Below are 17,355 nucleotides of genomic sequence, written 5' to 3' on the forward strand. Positions count from 1 at the left end.
GGGCAGGGGTGGTTGTGGGGAGCCTGGTCTCTTGACTTCCTGTGTGGTGGCCTGAAATCAATCTGTGAGGTGGGGGCCTGCTAGTAGGACTCCCTCTCGCTTTGCTGAGAGTTTTTTTCCTTCCTTTTTCTCCTTTTCACCCAATAAATTCCGCTACTCGTCCTTCGATGTGTCCGCGAATGTAATCTTTCCAGGTCACATGGCAAGAACTCAGTTTTAGTTGAATTAAGGAGCAAAATTCTGCAACATAGTCATTGCTGAGTGTACAATCTGCCAGAAACAGAGAGCAACACTGAGCCTCTTATATGACACTTGTCTCCAGAGTTAGCCAGCTACCATATGGCAGGTGATTACATTGGACCACTTCCATTATGGAAGGGACAGGGCTGTGTTCTTACAGAAATAGACACTTATTCTGAATACAGATCTTCCTTCTCACACAGAGCACTTTAAGAAAATCAACACTTGTGCACTTAGAAAAATAGCTTATTTACCATTCTGGTATTCCACACAGTATCACCTCTAAACAAGGCACTCACTTCACAGAAAATAAAGTGCAGCAATGGGCCCATGCTCATGGGAAATCACTGGTCTTATTCTTTATGTTCTCCTATCCCCCCCTTGTTCTTTTTTTTTCTTTTAGAGATGGTGCTATATTTCCCACGCTGGTCTTTAACACCAGCTCAGCCTCCCAAAGTGTGCCCCATTATCTTAAAGTGACTGGATAAACAGAACAATGAAAAGGCCTTGTGGATCTCAGTTATAGTACTAGCTAGGTGGCAATCCTTGGAGGTCTGAGAAATTACTTTTAGGAAGCAGTGTTTGCTGTTTATCTGCATCCAACATAGTTTGCTTTCTCTCCCATAGTCAGGATTCATGGGTCCTAGAATCACGGAGTATAACTTGGAGTATCTCTACTCACTATTCACGCCAATGGTCCAACAGCAAAAATGCTTCCTATCATTCTGACTTTAGGCTCTGCTGAACTAGAAGTCTTAGTTAGAAAGGAAGAAATGCTTTCGCCAAGGGACACAACAGTTATTCCGTTGAAAAGAAATTGATACTGCCTGCTGGCCACTTTAGTCTCTTCATCACTTTCCATCTAGAGGTAAAGGAGGGGATCATCTACTACCTGGCGGTGATGAACCTGATGATCAAAGGGGGATTAATTGCACTACACCAGGGGCTAAAAAGGAGTATGTCTCCTCCGTCTAGATAGCTTCTTAGTCCTCCCATGTTTTTTGATTACACTTAATGAAAAATTGCAGTAACCCTATCCAGGCAGGATATCTAATTGTCCAGACTGTTCAGTAATGAAGGTCTGAGTCATCCTGCCTGGCCAAACACCAAGATGGGCTGACATGCTATCTCAGGGCAAAGGGAATGAGAAATGGGTAGTGAAAGAAGGCAATTATAAATACCAGCTACAAAAATGTGAGCTGCTGCAGAAATCAGGACTGTAATACTAAATACCTTGGTAAGTTATTAACTCATCCCCCTCGTCAGGCGGAAGAACAAAGCAACAAACAACAAAAGTACAGCATTTACTAACAGAGATTTATGCAACTTTAAAAGCTCCATCTTTTTTTCCTAGCTTCTGGAAGGTAATTCTCTTCACTTCAGAATTATAGGGAGCTTCAGCAATAACCTGTTCCATCCTACAGCGTGTGTTCTTGTTTCTCCTTGGTCTTTGCACTAGCGCAATTATTTTTTTCTCATGTGCTTAACTTTTCTGAGATCCCAGGGGAATCTATTTCTTTAAGCGCCTTCTCGAGTTGCTGAATTAAGATGACTTTTTTAAACCTGAAATTAAAGAGGTATTCCATTCACCAGAAGATACCTACAGCATCTATGAGATGTAAGAGCAAGTAGTAGATACAAAATAGAGTTTACAATCTACAGGCAAATCGAAAATGCATCCTCATGGAAAGATACAAACTAGAAAAATACAAAGTGAGTCAACTGAGGGCCCATGCATACTTCCAGATTATGATAAATTTGGAAGGCTCCATGGCATTGGAAGAAAGTGTTAGAATAAGATAATATCAACGTAAATGCCTGTGGAAATAGAATGAACTATGATTGAAGGCTAGGGATTAGGAAGAACAAGGCATGATTTGTTCCTGCCCCTGTCCCAAATTGGGCGCAAGCACTTAAAACAATAGAAGAGTTCCTTTTTGCACTCACCTTGCTGCTTCCTTGATGGTAAATTGAACAAATTGTCCCTTGACTTTCATAGATCCTTGTACTTCTTCAAGCAAAATGAAAATTCTTTCATAATCTGAAGATATTTAAAAACATTAGTATTTCTCCAATTATGAAAATAAAATACACCTCAACCTTAGTGCATCCATTACCACAGTATACATTTTTCATAGACTACAATGTTATATAGTGTTTGTGTTTTGAATGCTTAAATCACAACACCTGTATATTACTAAGGAAACCATTGTGAAAACTAACAAAGGAAAACAAAACACTTAATCAGATATATGAGAAATTTTCAGTGAAATTAAAGAGAAGCCATGCTAAATTATATACAGATCCAATTCAGCCAAACAATGAGCTCAAGAGGCAGCTAAATTCTGTTCTAAATCATAGAATGAGAGACTTCTCATACTTTCATTGATAGACATTCTTGCACTACTTACTTCGCCTGAACCTTCAAACTTCTTTCATTAATTGATATTTTATATCGTCATTAATTTTCTTTACCATGGCAGGAGACATTTGTGGTGTATTTGGCACAGTTTCCACTGAAGGCATTCCTGTGACTGGTGGGTCACCTGTAGAGACACTGTAGTTTTTGATGCCTACCACAAATTCATTACTATCAGGTTTGTAAAGCAGGTCATCTTTGCTGAGACTAGTGAAGTCGTAAGAGAAAGTATCCAATGTGTTATGTGGCATACAATCTCCTGTCATATTTATAAGCTCTGGTGGAGCGGAATTGGACAGGAAGTCATCGGGAGGAGTTTGACCATTTTTCATCTCCTCCTCCGGGATGTCGTGAATGACAGTAGCATCTGGAATCCAAATGAAAAAGTTAAGCTGTGAGGTAAGTGCATTATGTCGCCCCCACAGGTATATCCCTCTAATGCTCAGTTTCTAGAAACTTATCTCATAAAGCAGGAGGATATGCCGGTGGCAATCCGAGACCCCTCAACCTAAGCTCAAGAAAGACAATACAACAAAACTGCCTTCTCCTCTGCATGACACTATGCATGCATATAGAGGCCAAGTTGGACAGTACAACCAATACACAAACATGCACAGATCCCTGGTACTCCTGGATGAAATACCAGCTCCTGACAGATTAATACGCCCTGGTGGAACCATTGACAAGGAGTTATCAGATGCTTGTTGGCCATTTTTCATCCTCTCCTCATGGACATTGTGAGTGGCAGTGGCATCTGGAAATAAACTGAAGAGATTGAGCTGTGAGGTAAATGCATAATGACAACCCCACAGGTATATCCCACTGATGCTCAGTTTCTAGGAAATTATCCCTTAAAGAACTAGGATATACCAGGTGGCAATCAGCCCTAAAATTAAGGGGAGAAATGATAATACTACAAAGCCCCCTTCTTCCCTTGGTGACACTATGAATGCATATGGAAAAAAGTTAGGACAGTACCACTTAAAAGCCAACATGTACAGATCCATGGTACTCATAGCTGTAATACCAGCTCCTGCCATTATAATAAGCCCTGATGCAACAGCTGACAAGAAGTTATGAGGTGCTGGTCGGCTTTTTTGTATCTTCTCTTCACGGACATTGTGAGTGATGGTAGCATCTGGAAACCAAATGAACACGTTGAGCTGTGAGGTAAGTGAATTGTGTCAGCCTGACAGGTATATCCCTCTGATGTTATGTTTCTAGGAAATTATTTCATAAAACAGGAGAGGATATGCCAGCTGATGATCTGAGACATCTCAAATTGAGCTCACGAAAGATAATACCACAAAACTACCTTCTTCCCTTTATGACACTACGCATTCATATGGAAACCAAGTAGGACAGTACAACTAGTAAATAGACATACACAGATCCCTGGGATTCATGGCCGCAATACCAGCTCCTGCCAAAGTAGTAAGCCCCGGTGGAACAGTGGACCTCAAGGTATCAGGTGTTGGTTGGCTGTTTTTATAGTCTTTTCACCGACATTGTGAGTGATGGTAGCATCTGCAAATCTAATGAAGAGGTTGAGCTGTGAAGAAAGTGCATTATGTCATCCCCACTGGTATATCCCTCTGATGCTCAGTTTCTAGGAAATTATTGCACAAAGCAGGAGGACATGCCAGGTGGCGATCTGAAAAACCCTTAAGTTGAGCTCACAAAAGATAATACAACAAAAGCACCTTCTCCCCTTCATGACACTGTGCATGCATATGGAAACCAAGGAGGACAGTCCAACTCATAAGTGAACATACACAGATCATGGGTACTCATGGCTGGAATACCAGCTCCTGCCATATTAATAAGCCCTGGTGGAATAGCTGACAAGATGTTATCAGGTGCTCGTTGGCCATCTTCCATCTTCTCTTCATGGACACTGTGAGTGACAGTAGCATCTAGAAACCAAAACAAGAGGTCAAGCTGCAGGGTAAGTGCATTATGTCAACAACATGGGCGTATCCCTTTCATGCTCAGTTCTCAGGACATTATCTCACAATGCAGAAGGATACCCCAGGTGGCGATCTGTGACCCCTCAAACTGAGATCACGAAAGATAATACGATAAAACCACCTTCTTTGACTTATGACACTGTATGCATATGGAAACCAAGTAGAAACAACTAGTAAACAAACATACACTGATCCCTGGTACTCATGGGTGGAATATCAGCTCCCGACAGATTAATAAGCCCTGGTGTAATGGCTGACAAGAGGTTATCAGGTGCTGGTTGGCCATTATTTATCTACTCTTCACAGCCATTGTGAGTGACTGTAGTATCTGCAAATCAAATGAGGAGGTTGAGCTCTGAGGTAAGTGCATTATATCAACCCCACACAGGTATATCCCTCTGATGCTCAATTTCTAAGAAATTATTTCATAAAGAAGGAGAGGATGTGCCAGGTGGCGATCTGAGACCACTCAAATTGAGCTCACGAAAGAAAGTACAACCAACCCACCTTCTTCCCTTGATGACACTATGTATGCATGTGAAAACCAAGTAGGACAATCCAACTTACAAGCAAACATACACAGATCCCCGGTACTTAGGGATGAAATACCATCTGCTTCCATATTAATAATCCCTGGTAGAACTATTGACAAGACATTATCAGGTACTGGTTGGCCATTTTGCATCTTCTCTTCACAGACATTGGGAGTGGCAGTAGCATCAGGAAAATATAATAGGTTTAAAATTTGGAAAGAAATAAAACTGTCATTATTCATAGATGATATTGTTCTGTCCCTAGAAAATGTAAACGAATAAAATCTTTATGGTTAATAAGCAAATCTAGTCAAGTTACTAAATATTAGAAAAGCCACTGGTATTTCTTTATAATTAACACCAACAAATAGTTAGAATATGAAATTTCAAATGTCATTAATAACAGTACCAAAAACATAAAATATTTAGGAATAAATCAAATCAAGATGTGCTAGAGCACTACATAAAAATTATAAAACATCACTGAGGGAAATTCAAGACTACAGTAAATGGAGAATAAATATTCTTTCCATGGAATGGAAGACATTACTAAGAGGCTTTATTGTTAATTCTCCCAGAATGATAATAGCAATGTTATTTAAAATTCCACCAAGTAAAAACAAAAATATCCGAAAATTGACAAGCTGATAATTTTCTTTAAAAAGAATATGCACATTTAAGATTTGGAAAAACCCAAGACAATCTTTAAGAAATAGAAGTGGCCGGGCGCGGTGGCTAATGCCTGAAATCCCGGCACTTTGGGAGGCCGAGGTGGGCGGATCACGAGGTCAGGAGTTCAAGACCAGCCTGGCCAACATGGTGAAACCCCATCTCTACTAAAAATATAAAAATTAGCCAGACATGGTGGCAGGTTCCTGTAATCCCAGCTACTCGGGAGGCTGAAGCAGGAGAATCTCTTGAACCTGGGAGGCTGAATTTGCAGTGAGTCGAGACCACGCCATTGCACTCCAGCCTGGGCAACGAAAGCAAAACTCCATCTGAAAAAAAAAGAAAGAAAGAAAAGAAAGAAAGAAATAGAAGTCAGTTGGTAGATATACACTATTAAATATGAGATATACTATAAAAGTAGAGTGATTAAAACAGTGTGATATTGGAGCAATGACAGGCAAATACACCAAGGGAAGAGGACACAGAGGCCAGAAACAATCTGGAAATACAAAATAGCTAGATTTACCACAGGAGAGCTCCTGGAAATCACTGTGGAAAGGACAGTGCTTTTAATAAATGCACTTGATAAATGTGACAAATGCAGGGATAATACAAACCTTGAATCTTACCTCACCCCACTCCAAAAACTTTACTGAAGATGAATAGACAATCTAGTAAACACTTAAGATATTATCTTCACAAGTATAGAATAGGCAAAGATGTTTTTAACGAGGATAAAAACACATTAACCATAAAGAATGAATTGTTTGCCGGGCATGGTGGCTCACACCTGTAATCCCAGCACTTTGGGAGGCTGAGGTGGGTAGATCACTTGAGGTCAGGATTTTGAGACCAGCCTGACTGACATGGAGAAACCCCATCTCTACCAAAAATATAAAACTAGCTGGGCGTGGTGGTGGGTGCCTGTAATCCCAGCTCATCGGGAAGCTGGGGCAGGAGAATGGCTTGAACACGGGAGGTGGAGGTTGCAGTGAGCTGAGATCGTGCCATTGCACTCCAGCATGGGCAACAAGAGCAAAACTCTGTCTCAAAAATAAATAAATAAATAAATAAATAAATAAGAATGAACTGTTGAATTACACATAATTAAATGGAAAACTTCTGTTCCTCAAAAGACACTATTAAGACAATGAAAAAATGAAGTATATTTGTAGATTATATATTATACAGTATATATGTATAGGTTATACATATAAATATATATTAATTACACACACACATATATACACATCTGTATATACATCTGACAACAACTGAGTGGAATCCAGAATATATCCAGAACTATAAATCAATTTTTAGAAAGCAAACATCTCAATAAAATCTGGGGGGAAAAGCTGAATACGCACTTCATAAGAGTCATACTCAAATAACTAATAAACACCTCAGATATACCTGGACTCTGACTTTACTCCATTCCATGAAAATTCATTTGAGATGAATGGGAGATCTAGAAGAATACTTAGAATATTATCATGGCATTGGGTGAGGCAGAGATGTTTCTTAAAATAATAAAAAGGACTAGCCATAAATAATGCACTGATTAATAAAATTAAGAGAATCTGTTCATCTACAACACATTATTAAGATAGTGTAAAAGCAAAACAGATTTGTAGAAGATGCTAAAATTGTATACATATTTGAACATATGTACATACATGCCTGTGTATAACTGAAATCCAGAATATATGTAAACCACAAATCCATTTTTAAAATACAAACACCTCAATAAAATTTGGGAGAAAAGACCTGAAAAGGGACTTCCGAAAAGCTGTAGTTAAATGACCAATAAACACATAAAAAGGTACTCAAAAAAAAAATCAATAAATAGCTGGGCGCGGTGGCTCATGCCTGTGATCCCAGCACTTTGGGAGGCCAAGGGGGTGGATCACTTGAGCCCAGGAGTTGGAGAACAGCCTGGGCAACTTGGTGAAACCCCATCTCTACCAAAAACACAAAGATTAGCCAGGCTTGGTGGCGTGCACTTACAGTCCCAGCTACTGGGGAGACTCAGGGAAGACAATCAATTGAGCCCAGGGATGTTGAGATTGCAGTGAGCCGAGATCATGCCACTGCACTCCAGCCTGGGCGACAGAGTGAGACCCCATCTCAAAAGACAAAAATCAATAAATAAAAACCATTTTTTTTAAAAAATGGTGCCCAATCTCATTAATCAGCAGAGAAATGCAAGTGTAGACATAAGGAGAGATCACTACACACCCATCAGAGTGGCTGGAATGAAAGAGTAACTGTACAGGGATTGAGTGAAAGTGGCACAGCTGGTACCTTTGAATATTTCTGGACCCCGATTTCCACACAGACACCCAAGGCCACGGCCCAAGTTCAGACAGAACCCCGAAGAGCTCCTTCAAGACTGAGATCAACCAACCGAGAAAAAGCACCCCACCCAAGGGCAAGACAGAACTCCCAAGTTCGGGTGGCCTCCCTCATGACTGACACAGAGCTCCCCAAGTCCCACCATAGGCTTAGAGAATCCAAAGAACTGCACCCCACCGTCCCATGGCACCGGGAGAGAGAACCCACAGATAATATTATTTTAAAAGCCAGCACCAAGAGAAACCATCCGGTAAGCGTCCACATCAGGGATAAACAGATCCAAAGAAAAGCGAACACATCCTAGCTGAGAACGAGCGACATCCAAGGACAAATGTGCCCCACGGCCGACATCAGCACCCAAGGAAGACTCCCTTGCGGGCTGAGATAAAGCCCCGACGGAGAGTAACCCCACAGGGCAACGATCATGCATCCAGAGAACAGGCAGCCCCACCCTAGCTCCTGAGCCAGACAGAGTCCCCAAGGCAGAGTCCCCACTCAGGGCCGTGACCCAACGGGGAAGAAACACCCCTGAACCCGAGTCTGACACAGGCAACCAAGGCAGGGTCCCTATACCCGGGCTCAGGTCATTTCAGCAGGAAAAGTGCCTCACATCACCAAGAGGGAGCCCCCAAGAAAAGCCCTATGGCCCCACAACATATCCGAGACAAGGTGCCCAAGGAAAACGCTCCCCCACGGCTGACACAGGCACCCACGGTGGTGTCTCCAGAGTGGAACCACATCACGCAGGGAGCCATAGGACACACCCGACACCCGATGCAGTGCACCCCAGAAAAGAAACTTTCGGGGGTGAAATTAAAACATCCAGAGAAAAACTACCACACTCACAGTCCTTAAGTCCTGACCTTGCCGGAGGAGCGGAGGCGGGACCTCAAAAAATGGCAGCGTAAAGTGCCACTGCACTCCCCCTTGGGCGACAGAGGCAAACCATAGTCAGATCCTGGCTGTACAAACATAGTCAGACCCTGGCGGAACTTTCTAGAAAACTGAGAGTTGTGGGGAAATGTGCCCCCTAGGGTACCTGTGAATGATGTGCATGGGATGCGTCTCACCAGAAGCACCGATCGCTTACAGCCCAAGGGGGATGGAATGGAAGCTGCAGGTCACCACTTGTCCTGCCCCAGCTGAACACTGGGAACATGTTGGGGGCGCCAGAGTCCGGAGGTGAAGCCTCCTACTTTGTAGGACCGCAGGAGGCAGCCAGGAGAACCAGGAAGCCCTGTTCTCCCATTGGCTGACTCTGGCGCCCTCTACAGTCGGCCTTCAGTAACAACTGCACAGCTACATAGGGAGAGGAACGCAGAACTTTCTCACACAGCGGGATGAAATCGCCTGGGTAACATAGTCAGACCCTGGCTGTACAAAACAGCCAATCAACCAAAAACAAAAAGAAAAACACAAAAATTGGCTGGGAGTGGTGGCGCGCACCTGTGGCCCCAACTACTCAGAAAGTTGACGTGGGAGGATCACTTGAACCTGGGAGGCAGAGGTTGCCATGAGCCGAGATCGTGCCACTGCACTCCCCCTTGGGCGACAGAGGCAAACCCTGTCTCAAAAACAATACAGTGAATTTGTACCTGACGGCCAGTAAGTTCATGGCTGGCACACTATATTAACAAAAAAGAAGAAGAAGGAGAAGGAGAAGGAGAAGGAAGAAGAAAAAGAAATGTATGTTACCATTGCATTTAAAGCATAAACCATGTTAAAAATGCAACAACCTATTCATGAGAAAAAATGTAAAAGCATTTAAGAAAGGTCTCTATGATTCAGTATTATACTAGCTGTGGGTCTATCTGAAATCCACTGCACACATTATTCCTAGGGGAGAAATCTTAGATGCATACCTTGTAAAACCAAAACAGGAGAGAATTGCCCACTGCCATCACTTGTGTGCAACACAGTCCTATGGGAATTCCTAGCTTACACCTGAAGATAGTGGATGGGGTATTCACAAAAAGTCAGCTATCAGATAGTTTAATTAAACATAAGCTCTGAAAATCGTGCTTCTCAGGGAGTTTTGTGACATGCTAAATAGTGGTGATTAGCTGACTCATGACTGTAGTTCCAGCTACCTGGGAGGCTGAGGCAGGAGGATCACTTGAACCCAGGAGGTTGAGGCTGCGGTGAGCCATAATTGCACCACTGCCATCCAGTCTAGAAGAGAGAGCGAGACCCTGTCTGAAACATAATAATAATATTAGTATTAATAGTGGTGATTTTCTGGAAATAGAGATTTTAGGGAAGCTCCAACCAGTAGCTTCCCGCAGTGGCTGATAATTTGCTGGTATTCAGAGCTACCAGAGTTGTGAGCGTGTAAGTTTAAAGGCTAATACGGAGCGGAGGAGGGGTGTGGGGGAATACAACAAGTTAAAACACCACAAAACTTACGGTTTGTAGTGTGATTTAGCCATTTTTCTTGAATATTCTTCGGACTGTTGAATTCCCAGAATTCCAAGAATCTTTATGTTGGCAATATTTGCCACTTTTTAAAACTAAAGGCGTGGATTTTCACTGGACTTTACTCTGTGATTCCCGTAGTCTTCTCCTATATGTTACATTTTAACCTAACTATAAATACAACAAATGAGATTTTAATCAATTTATACTCTCTCTTTTTCCTGTATGCAAACTAATATAGGTGGTGCCTGCATATCATTCACCTGTATTGGTAAGCTAGCCCTGAGGTACTTCTTCTTCATTCAACTGGTTATAGTGTACTCCCCATAGGGATATAGGTACAGATTGAGAGAATGTATTTGTTTTATTACCCTGTAACAAACTACTCCAAATTAAATGGCTAAAAGCAACACCAAATTATTATTTATTATCTCACCATTCTGCAGTTCAGAAATCTGGGAGGTCTTGACTTGGTTCTCTACTTGGAGTCTCAAAAGACCAAAATCAAAATTGTATGCAAGCAGTGTTCTCATCTGAAAAGTTTGAGGTGGAATGCAATTCCAAATTCATTCAGATTATTGGCAGAATCCAATTCCTTGCCGTGAGGAACTGAAATCCTTGATTCTGACTGGCTGTGAACTGGGGCTCACTCTCAACTTATAAAGGGGCTTGCCAGGTCTTTTCACGAGGTCCCTTCCCTATCTTCAAGCCAGCATCAGCATGTCAAATTCTTCTCATTCTTCATAACTGTCTCATCCTCTTGTGGTACCAGCTGGAGAAAAGGCTGTGCTTTTAGAGACTCATGTGTGTAGGTTAGGCCCACCTGGAGAATTCCTCTATATTTAGATTAACAGCTTAGTAACCTTAATTGCATCTGCAAAATCACTTTTGTCATGCTGTGTAATGTAATCAGGGGGTGAAATTCATGGGGACCATTTTAGTATTCTGCCAATCGTAGATGGAGAAAGTTATGTAGCAGGAATAGGATCCATGCGTATTTTGGCCGCTTCATCGTGGAACTTACTTTTGCCTTCAGGACATGCTTGATCTTGTACATACCACTTCCATTTAATGATGGGCTGCTTCTCTGCATACCCATTGCTGTAACTTGGTGGGTCAGAAAGTGCCTAGGATAAGACAGGCATGTCTAAGTAGCATTATAATTTGGCATCCATGATCAAGCATTGAATGTCACCTAAGGCTCAGTAACAAATCACATATTTTTCAAAAGGATCAGCATGATGTTTGTGTCTTCAAGAAACTCATCTCAATTCAGAACTGGGGTCCTGTAGTCATTGAGAAATCTAATAATTTCTCTTCCGCATGTACTTTCACCTTAGTGAAGGGCTACAGGACTTCTTTGAGTAAGAATGGGAGAAAGAGTGATGGTATAAACTTTTTCATTCTAGAAAGGACCCTCCTCAAGAGGCCTTGTCTTAATTCATGAGGTTTTAGGTCTATAAACTAGTCAAGTCTGCAAGTTGATTGAGGCATAACCCTTCAGTCATCCTGGGGTTAAGGAGGGATATGTCTGAAATTCAAGAGATCCTACAGAGCATCTCTTAATACTCCTGTGTCCAGTGATGAAAGTCGATGAAAACTACAACAGCCTAATTCAATCAGGACTGCTTATGGCCATGAAACTTAAGATTGGAGGTTTGAGTCACCCCACTAGGAAAACGTCTGTCACCAGGAAAGGTGCTTGCTGAGGACAAAGGGAATATGAAATGGGTAGTGGGAGAAGTGACTACGTGACCATAGGCCGATACAAAGACTATCATAAGTCCTCGTTTCTGTTTCTGTTTCAGAATAAAGAGTATCACTTCCTTATTTTGATATGAATTCATTTGCATATATATTAATATTATATGTGTCACATGCATGGTTTTTTTTGCTTTTCTTTTTATTTATTTTTTTTATTTTAGACGGAGTCTTGCTGTGTCGCCCAGGCTGGAGTGCAGTGGCACGATCTCGTCTCACTGCAAGCTCCACCTCCCGGGTTCACAACATTCTCCTGCCTCAGCCTCCCAAGTAGCTGGGACTACAGGCGCCTGCCACAATGCCCGGCTAATTTTTTGTTTTTTCAGTAGAGATGGGGTTTCACCGTGTTAGCCAGGATGGTCTCGATCTCCTGACCTCGTGATCTATTCACCTCGGCCTCCCAAAGTGCTGGGATTACAGGTGTGAGCCACCACGCACAGCCCACATGTTTTATTTTATATATATATATAAACTAAATATTTTTGGTTTTGACTTCCTGACATCCCCTGATCTCCTAGCACAAGATGTGTTATTAAGTTAACTTTATTTTTCAGTATTTAAGATGCAGGATATTAAAGGCACAGTGTGAATTAGGTAGCAGCAGGTTGAACAAGATTTAAGAAAAACGTGGGGCTTTAGTGCCCTCTTTTGGAGAAGAGTTCGTGTCATCAAGTGACAAGGATATACATGCAATTTTTCAACTTGGCTAGGCCGAATTATATTAGCCACAGTTCTCTTTCTGGGAAGTGTCTGGTGTTCCCCATGGAGGTTCTTTGAAAATTGTGCAGGGCATTGGATAGGAGGCAGCAGCCATTTGTAGCTACACACATTGTTGCTGCTCTGTGGATTCACCTTATTGCAATTTCTCTTCCTTCCCCTGGATGCTCTTTCACCTTCTCCATCTTCTAGGCCAGGTGTATGTGTTTAGCTCTGTTATGTGTTTAGCTCTGTTAGGCTCTGAAAGAGCCCTTCCTGGCTACTGCAGGACACCCTCATCACCAAGATCAGAGGCAACAAAAATGAACATGTACCTCCATCTGCCCTCACAATGTTCCAGATCCTCTTTGTGGGTTTCAGCCTGTTTGTTATGTCACCATCCTCAGTAGAGACGACAAAAGCCTTATAGAGACTGCGTTACCACCTTTCACAATTGCGTAAGACCAATTCTTTTTAACAAATCAATCATTCAATCTGTGTATCTATCCACTGCCTTTATTAAGCCTCATTGTATCACCTGCTTATCGAGTTGCATAGTTTTACTCTATGCTGATAACTAGTACACACGGCCTGTCCTGAAATCCATTTTTAAAAATTTCCTTGCTGTTAAGGTCAATATTTCATAATAAAGCATGAACAAATACCACTGCTGACAGTGAGTGCAGTTTTGAAGTCTAAATTCTCATGTTCTTATCTTAATATTCTTAAAGAAAATAGTACGATTTACTTTTCTACGAAGGAATAGCGGAGCACAAGAAAAACAACTAGGCTGGACGTGATGACTCATGCCTGTAATCCCAGCCCTTTGGGAGGCTGAGGCAGGAGGATTGCTTGAGGCAGGGGGATTGCTTGATCCGAGGAGTTAGAGACCACACTGGGCAATATGGCGAGACCCCAGCTCTACAAAAAATAATAATAATACAAACATTAGCCAGACATGGTGGTGTGCACCAGTAGTCCCAGCTAGTCAGGAGGCTGAGTGGGAGGATCACCTGAGCCTGGGAGGCCAAGGCTGCAGTGATCCAAGATCCTGACACTGCACTCCAGCCTAGGCAACAGGGCAAAACTCTGTTGGAATGAAAGAAAAGAAAAGAAATAAAATAAAGTAAGAAAGAATGAAAGAAAGAAAGAAAAAAAGAAAAAGAAAAAGAGAAAGAGAGGAGGGAAGGAAGGAAGGAAGGAAGGAAGGAAAAAAGGAAAGAAAAGAAAGACAACTAGAAATTTCTCCAGCATTAATGGACTTGTGAAAATTAATAAAATGTTTTATTTGTATATGTGAAAAGTTGAAATCTTTTTGTACACAAAATGTTTGAAAAATAATAAAAAACAAAACATTACTTATAAATGTAAACCTTTGTAAAATATTAAAATGTAAAACCACACAATATTTTGCTCCTTTTGTGCTTTAAAAGCATAGAATGGTCCAGGTGCAGTGGCTCACGCCTGTAATCCCAGCACTTTGGGAGGCTGAGATGGGCAGATCACTTGAGGCCAGGTTTCAAGACCAGCCTCGCCAACATGGCAAAACCCCATCTCCACTAAAAATACAAAAATTAGCAGCATGATGGCACCTGTAATGGAACCTGTGGCGCACCTGTAATCCCAGCTAATTTGGAGGCTGGGGCACAAGAATCGCTTGAACCAGGGTGAGGTGGAGGTCGCAGTGACTTGTGATCGTGCCACTGCACCCTAGCCTGGGCAACAGAGAAAGATCCTGTCTTTAAAAAAATAAAATAAAAAAGCATGGAATGTGCAAGTCATATCTGGAGACAACAGCCTTACAGGGACTGCTGCTGCAGCTCCAAATTATTGTATCAGGCCAATTCTATCTAGGAACTACCTTTATTATATATATTGGATATACCCCCCAACACACACATATGTGTATATATGTGTGTGTATATATATATGGGGGTGTATATATACGTGTAATGTGTATAATGTGTATTATATGTATAATGAGAGATTATAAAGTGTGTGTGTTTATGTATATATACCACCGACCAACACACACACACACACACACACACACACACAGGTGTAATGTGTATTACATGTATAATGGGAGATTTTAAAGTGTGTGTGTGTATGTATTTTGAAGTGTGTGTGTAAATGGGAGATTTCAATGTGTTTGTGTATACACACACACACACACATTAAAATCTCTCATTAGTTCTGCCTTTTTGTTGAAGGCTGACTGATGCAGACTTCAACACTGAGAGTGGTTCCAAAGAAATTCTTAATGACACCTTCCTGGAATTCATTCTGGGTTTTCTGGAATATTTCTTAATTCTTATTAAAGTTAGAGGCTTTAATGAACCTGTTTTTGTTGGGAAAAACCTGAATGTTGGGAAAAAAACTGAGGCAGGGCTTGCATAATGGACATAATATCCTCTGGAATGTGTCTAGACTTACTGGCTCCTTGCTTCTAGCCCTCCTAGGCTCCTAGATCAATTCTATTCCCATTATTTCAAGTAGCAGAACATGTTCCATATAAATGCTAAACCATCACAGCTGTAGGTCATGCACCTGCCCTTTTGACCCCCACATTCTCACCACCTGGCTCTTTGTTGGATTACCAATAAATAGTGAGGGCTCCCAGCGCTCAGGGCCTTTGCAGCCTCCACAATTGCTAATGGTCCTCTGGTCTCACTTTCCTTCTCAAACTGTCTTTTTCTCAATCCTTTGACTCTCCTGGACATCGTCACCCCCATGACCTGGTGTCAGGTCTGATCATCCCAACATTCCTGGCTGTCCAGCGCAGGGTGACAAAGACCCCAGTGAAAGAACGCTAGAGTGTGTGAAAGCAGAGGATGTCTAAAAGAAGCTGGGCAGGAAAGCTGAGGGCTCAGAAGAACTAGGGTAACAATGGGACAACGTGAAAGCAGGCATTCTGCTTATTTAAATTTCTTAAGGCATTTATTACGGGGGGGGGGGGGGGTGAAAGTTAGTACTCAGAATTTGTTATCACTCTTTAGTGCAGTAAAGCAGTTTTGCCCATGGTTCCCAGAACAAGGGACTGTGGAGATGGATGAATGGAAGAGAATTGGCAGAGATTTTTAAAAAGTGTATACAGATGGAGCAAAAATTCCAGTCTTGGTTTGGTCAGTGTGGGCTCTAACAAAAGCAGCTCTTGAACCATTTCAAACAGATGGTGAGGCAGATTCAGGTGAGGAAGAGGAGGACGAGTGTAAAAAAGTAACTTCAGATTCTGAATGTGAGGAACAGGAAATGGAGGAAATTAAAGAAAAGAAAGGGAAACTGAAAAAGTATGTTTTACTAGCCCGTCAGCTCCACCTGCTGAATTAAGTAAAAGGCCACCTCCTCGCTCTCTCCTTAATGGGCAAGAAGATGAATTAGCTACAAAACTTACTACTCCTGTAGTTGCAACATTAAAATCTGGAGAAATTGGTGGTGCTATACAAAATTCTATTCAAAAGGCCAGAGCCGAGGGAGACCTTGAAGCATGGCAATTTTCCATAACTATAATCCGGCAGGGAGTACAGAATATAGCTAATTGGACCACCTTTCCTTTTAAGCTGTTAAAGGAATTCAAACAAGCCGTTAGTCAATATGGGCCAAACTCTCCTTTTGTGCAAACTTTATTACAAAACGTTTCTCTTGATAATAGATTAATACCATATGATTGGAATAAGTTAACAAAATCTGTTCTCATTCCATCTCAGTACTTGCAGTCTAAAACCTGGTGGGCTGACGAAGCTCAAACTCGGGCAAGGGAAAATACACAAGCACAACCACCTGTGCCTGTTTCCTTTGAACAGTTAATGGGAAATCAGACCTGATTGGGATCAATTAGAATATCAAGCAGTAATGGAGGATGTTGCCATTGTTCAGCTGCGCTCTGTATGCTCACAGGCATGGCAAAGGATAAATGTTACAGGGGAAAAAATATCCTTTCAGTTCTGTCCGACAAGGACCTAAAGAATCATATATTGATTTTATTGCTTGGCTCCAAGAGGCTGTGTATAAAGCCATAACTGATAAAACAGCTCAAGATATTGTAAACAGCTTCTTGAATACGATAATGCTAATGCAGAGTGTCAAACTGCTATTAGACCCCTGAGAGGGAAGGCTCATTTAGCTGAATATATTAAGGCTTGCAATAGCATTGGAGGTAACTTACATACGGCTATTCTTTTAGCTCAGACTATGGCTGGATTAAGCGTTGGAAAGCAAATGCTTTGTTTCTCAGGCTCTTGCTTTAATTGTGGACAATTTGGACACACACAAAAGGAATGTAGAAAAGGAAATCAAA

General features: G+C 41.7%; 1 protein-coding gene across 1 annotated transcript; it reads right to left on the reverse strand.

The window, feature by feature from the left end:
• Positions 1-1,704: 1,704 nt before the first annotated feature.
• On the reverse strand, positions 1,705-5,356 carry LOC112615280 (sarcoma antigen 1-like; the record flags this gene model as incomplete). Its single annotated transcript, XM_025371859.1, is given in 9 exon segments — positions 1,705-1,745; positions 1,748-1,803; positions 2,188-2,281; positions 2,652-3,026; positions 3,273-3,424; positions 3,653-3,797; positions 4,435-4,575; positions 4,817-4,957; positions 5,209-5,356. Coding segments are annotated over 9 exon segments (1,293 nt in total), but the record flags the coding sequence as incomplete, so codon positions are not given.
• Between the last annotated feature and the right edge of the window lie 11,999 nt (positions 5,357-17,355).

This window comes from Theropithecus gelada, chromosome X, assembly GCF_003255815.1.
Source record: "Theropithecus gelada isolate Dixy chromosome X, Tgel_1.0, whole genome shotgun sequence".
Lineage (NCBI taxonomy): Eukaryota > Metazoa > Chordata > Mammalia > Primates > Cercopithecidae > Theropithecus > Theropithecus gelada.